Source organism: Miscanthus floridulus, chromosome 5, assembly GCF_019320115.1.
Source record: "Miscanthus floridulus cultivar M001 chromosome 5, ASM1932011v1, whole genome shotgun sequence".
NCBI lineage: Eukaryota > Viridiplantae > Streptophyta > Magnoliopsida > Poales > Poaceae > Miscanthus > Miscanthus floridulus.
In genome coordinates, this window is record NC_089584.1 from 111,732,457 (window position 1) to 111,738,385 (window position 5,929).

Genomic DNA, 5,929 nt, shown 5'->3' on the forward strand with positions numbered 1-5,929 from the left:
TGACTAAAAAATATAAATTGTAATGCACTTAGTAGTAAGTAATATTACATTGCTAAAAACTCTTTTACTTAATCTAATCTATTTTATTATTTTTTCATAGGGCACGACACGCCTGTTTAGCACACTCCCACCACTTGAGTTAGAAGAAGTTGATTTGATGGTGGCTAAGAAGACATGTAGTGCTGCTAAACCATGTCTCTTCAAAATTGGAAGACCATCAGCAACTAAGGTAAAAGCTGACCTAAAATTGGACATGGAAGCTTGCGATAATTATCTTGGTGATTTATTCTCATACGACGAACTTTCTCTTTTTATCATTCTATTTTTTTGGATCAATTTCCTTTTGGCTTTCTCCAACTGCGATTCTGGTCCTATATATCCAATGCCTATTGCTTCTCTTCCTTTTTACCTCCTACTAGTGTCTATTGCTTCTCTTTCTTTTTTAGCTCTTATATATCCAATGTTCATCCAGTCGCGATTAAGGTGTCTTAAGTGCATGTATTGCTCTTGCTCTGTCATCTAGATTCAATTGTTGCTCTCTTAATGTTGATTGTAACAGTCTTCTAGGGCTACAACTATACATATCCTATGGTTACTTTTCTTTCTTGCTTGTAATTGTAACTACATTTGTTAATGTTTGAGCACCGTTGATTTAAAACTGAACATGAGAGAGGAGAGAAGACGAAGAGAGCAACTAAGAGTGAGCAACGAGTGAGTAAAGAGAGCTAAGCAAGCACCCCTCCACCTTCTCCCAGCTCTCCTTTATAGGGGAAGTGGGATGTGAGCTTTTTATTCTTCCCCTTGGTGGGGTTTCTATTAACAAAAGAGTTCCAATGGCTACAAATTGGTAGTAGACATTATCAAACAGCCTCCAGGCCTTGTAATTGGGGCCCAAATACTCTAGTGGGGGTTCCTAACATGTGATACACCCCCAACAAGCACTAATAATTTTGCACACATGCTAGTTTCTCAACAACATGATGAGTTGCCATAACAAATCGTGTTCTGCTGCCACACCAGGAACAACTCAAGTAGGACGAGGAGCTAGAGGTGCCTGAGGGCATGGAGGGCGACTAACAAGACGATAGCGCAAAGGGCGAGCAAGGCGCTGCAAATGGCGAGCAAGATGGTGGCATAGAGGGCGAGCAAGATGGCACAGAGGGTGAGCAAAGCAGTGCCCACGAGGAGAACCCTGGCCAGCAGTAGTCTTGTCCAGCCAGCAGTAGTCTTGTCCAACCTGTGCAGCCCATCAACTAGTCCTATCCAGTGGTAGTCATGACAATATTTTTTATTCACATGCAGCATTACAATAGGGCAAACAAATTTGAAATAACAACGTAGCTTGCATAGATTTAATTAACATCTAGGTTCACAATCACATCTCCATTAACATCAGGTTCACATAAACAGAAAAGATAATTTGCATACAGGTTTACATCCATTCTCTTACATAACACATGAGGTTTCAGCATATTAGAATCACAAACTCGGTCTTCTTTTACTCCTTGTGCTCATTGCTGGACTAGCTAGCATGATCAAGCCTTTTGCTCCTTGTGCCCATTGCAGGGCTATCAAATGGTAGCTTCCTCATTTTTGTACCCTTTTAGGAAGCTCCTTCTTCTTCCTTTTTCCCTTCAACTTATTGACACCTTCAGGTTCATCTATGGGTGTAGGAAATTCAATTGAAAGTGCCTCAAGCTGATTAGAGCCACTTCTTGACCTATACATGTTCAACAATTATTGGAAGAATATAACAAAAAACTGACCATGCAATAAAAATCCAGAATGAGTAGAGGCTACCTATTTGATGCTTCAGAATTAGACTTACCATGTTTCCCCTTTTTCTTACTAGAAATCTCCAAGATTTGGCTATAAAATTTCAAAATTAGTAGATGGTACTTAGAATTCAGCACGAGGTTTTACAAAGAGATTCAACATCTTTTCTTATTGTACTAATTGAAGCCTCTAAATTTTAACTACAAGTGAGAAGGAAAGCACTACGATGAGACATCATGTGATGCATTATAAATTTAGAAAAAAAAATGAGAGATGAGCAAACCTTGGTGGTGGAAAGGACATAGAAGCTACTAGAGCTTCGCGCTCCAGTGGCACAATGGAACTTTGAACAGTTATGGTTGTATTTTCTTTCTCTTCTTTGGTGTTCCTCTACATAAGCAATTAGAAAGTAAACATTTGTTGATTATAGAAAAATGGCATGCATTCAAGGTGAAACATGGGCGCGTACCTCACAACTTCTATTGCTTCTATGTCCTCTTCGCTACCCTTCTTGCATTTGCGCCAATGGTGGCCAAAGTCCTTACAGATAGGGCATTGGTGCTGCCCTTTCTTCCCTTTCAGTTCAGCCTTTTTTGTGGCTCTCAATTTTAGGCCTACCAACTACAGCCTTTAGTAGTGGTGAGTGCACAAAAAATACATGTTCAGATTTTAGACTTGGGCCATTGGGTTTTGTTAGGCATAATAGTACACTATAAAAGTTGCTCTAAATTTCTCAATGTATAAGGAGTCAACATGCTTCTCAATAGGTTCATTAGTAAGTGAGGTAATGAATGCTCGCGTATCTTTTGCAAGGAATGTTAGATACCTGCCATTGTCTGCAAGAACATTTCCTTTCAACCAAACCAACCACAAAACTAAAGCCACTGCCACCTAATGTTGTCACTTTAGCCACTTGTTCTTAGCACTCGGTCAATTCCAAGCTCAACTCTCTGCTCTTTTCATTCAACATCTTAATTATGTGGGGCAGAATCAAGCCATCTAATTTCTTTCCAATTTTTCTCTATGTTAAATTTGAAATCATGTTTGATTGCTTGTTGACAAAGAGCCAATTTGAACTCAGCCATATTAGGGTATAAGTAGAGCGTACTTGCATAGGAGGATCTTCTTCGTCGTAATCAACAAATGGGTGATGATTTAGGCTTCGTTCGGCTGGTGTGAAAACCAGCCGGATTTCACTGTTTTCGGATGAAAAACATTGTTCATGCTCTCACAAATTCCTCCAGATACATCTAGATTCCTCCAAATTCCTCCAAGCGAACAGGCCCTTACTTGTTCACATCCCTGCTCCTCAGCAGCCTCTACTTCATCCTCTGAGTCATCCTCCAAGGCACTATCACCCTCTGAGTCAGACTCTGAGCCATCCTCCAAATCTTCATCCTGAACCACCTTTTTTTCCTTCCTTTATCAGAACACCCAACCACAACTAGAGAATTCATAGAATCACAGGTTCACTCTGCAAGTACATAGTCTCCTCATCAACACCAACACTTCATTAAGTGGCTTAGGATTTCTAAGATAATCGTTCTCATCCTGGTTTATCTTGGCCTGAACCCGTCTCATTTCTCTTAGCTTCTAGACCTTTTTCGAGGTCGACGAAAGCTGCTGCGGCAGCATTGGCCTTCCCTCCTCCTCCTCTCTTTGATCTGTATGTGGATTGTGAGTTGGAGACCACGTTGGTTTTCTTGGATGGTTTTGTTTGAACTGCTGACTTGGCGGCCTCCTTGCCTTTGTTGTGAACGTGCTCCAACCGTGCTTACACGTTTTTCAGGTTACTTTTGCCTAATCCTAAATGTATGAATTTGGGGCTGATAATAATGTACTACGTCTCTTGCTTGCGGCGCTGTTCTAATCGATGTTGAGTCCATGGGTGGAGAGCGCCAGATTTATACGCTGGGCGCGGCCGGCTGGTGAGTCTGACGGCCAGTTGGCCTAGCTCGGACTCGATCGGTTTCCGAAACGTACGGAACCAAACGTTTCCGAACATAACAAGCAAATACGGAGTACATGGCATCACTGTCTCTAGAATACAGATAAAATACAATCAGACCCCGAAGCACGCACCACACAGGCACCATATTCCAAAGTCGCGCACACGTATGCGTGTGCACACGCTCACCCACCAACAAACACAAGTACACAACAAAACGTTGCAGGTGCACGAACCGAAGGCAACGCGCACGTCCTAACTAAATGAAAATATGACGGGAATCACAGGATGGACAGGTCGCCTAGCCTAGGCTAGCTAGTCCTGGCTCATCATGCGGTGGAAGTCGTGGAAGTCGAGCTCGCCGTCGCCGTCGTCGTCGTAGGCGCGGATCATGGCCTCGCACTCCGCGACGGACGGCTCGTCGCCGAGCTGGCTGAGCACGCGCTGCAGGCCGCGCGGCGTGATCCGGCCGGACCCCTTGACGGCCTCGAACGCCTCGAAGGCGCGGCGGAGGTCCTCGCGCTCCTCCTCCTCCCCGCCCTTGCTCTCCACGATGCGCACGAAGTCGTCGAACCCCAGCGTCAGGTGGTCCCCTTCCCCTCCATCCTTCAGCCCCAGCGCCAGGCTGCCGCCGTCGTCGCCCATGGACGCGAAGAACTCGCGCAGCTCCGCGCCGGAGATGCGCCCGTCCATGTCGCGGTCGAAGTGGCGGAAGATCTCGCGGAGCTCCGCCATGCGGTCGCGCCCGCCGCGGGACGTGCCAGCAGAGGACGACGAGGCCGACGCGGACGCGGACGCGGACGACGACGACAGCGACCGCGCCCCGGTGGCGGCCGTTGGGGAGTCCGGCGGCGACGAGACCGCGGTGGCCTTGCAATGGCCGCAGAACAGGCCGGGCAGACTCAGCTTGAAGCTGCTGCTGCTGTTGCTGCGCTTCGGGGACAGGCGCTTCGACGGCGGCTCGGACACCTCGATGCTCCCCATTTCTGAACTTAGCCTGTGACTGTGAGTGCGCAAGCTGAAGTCAGCGGCGAGCTGGTGGGCACTGTGCCTGTGCAACGTGACAGTGCGGGCGCGTATTTATAGGCGGGAGGGACGAGAAGGTCCAGTGCGCGGGGCTGTATGTAGACCGTCTCCAACGAGAAACCAAAACCCAAAACGAGTAATCAGCCTCAACAGGGTTGTCGGGCACGACATAAATATGTCATCCTCTCTCCTACAAACGTATTTATAGAAAGAAATTTTTTTTATTTTATTGTTGAAGAAGATGTTAAATATGTATTGAATTTTTTTGTCTGTAACATTACCTAGATGATAAATAAATCTTATATTTTAGGTGTTGCTGTGGTAATGGCCTTACGACGGGCACCGGGAAGTGAGGGAAGTTTCACGGGGCTTTTTTGTTTTTTCGTTCTTTCTGTCGGAGCTCGGAAGGATCTCTCCGTCGCCCAGCGGTCCACAGTCCACTGTGAATTGGCGATCGCGATGTGATCGTCCACTGCAAAAACACTCCTACAGATGAATGCATGGTATGCCAGTTGCTACGTACTGCCAGTTCGATCAGTAGCACTACTGTGCCAAAATCATCTGATCTGGGTATATATCGCTCTAAATGCTAGAAACTGAGTTGTCCGGAGTTGATACGTACACCGCCTGCGCTCTCTACGAGAAGCGGGCGGATAGCGGCATAAAGCATATCATATATCCCGGCGTCCGAGGTGAACACCTTATCTTGAAACGACTGGAACTAACCAGTGGGATATCATCGCCGTCGACGTTGGCCAAGGCATATGATGAGATCTACAGCGATGATCCCGGTAATATATAGGTGCTACGTGAGTTGCTCCCATCGGACAGCGACGTGGGTGCGCGTAAGCGGCGCCGCCACCGCTCGGCAGCCCGATCATAGGCCCCTAGCCGGCGCCGCTAAGTCACATTGATCAGTGTCTAATGTAACAGCATTGCTTTCGGTACACTATGGAAAACATCCATGTAATACTCTTCTGACCACTTAGGACGCCACTAAAACGTGTTGTATTAATTTTTTTCTCTATTTTAGTACAAAGAGGCGCAAACCTTTTGCGTGATCGAGAAAAGAAACAGAGCTTATTTAGACAAGGCAGATTTATATATGACATGTACTGACAACATATTTGTCTGATCGATGGGTTACCCCTTTGGAAACATGGAGAACATCATCAGAAG

At 46.1% G+C, this 5,929-nt stretch overlaps 1 protein-coding gene across 1 annotated transcript; it reads right to left on the reverse strand.

Annotated features, from left to right (window-relative positions):
* Positions 1-4,039: 4,039 nt before the first annotated feature.
* Positions 4,040-4,708, reverse strand: LOC136453050 (putative calcium-binding protein CML19). Its single transcript, XM_066453628.1, has one exon. The coding sequence runs from the start codon at positions 4,706-4,708 to the stop codon at positions 4,040-4,042; it is 669 nt and encodes a 222-aa protein (XP_066309725.1).
* Between the last annotated feature and the right edge of the window lie 1,221 nt (positions 4,709-5,929).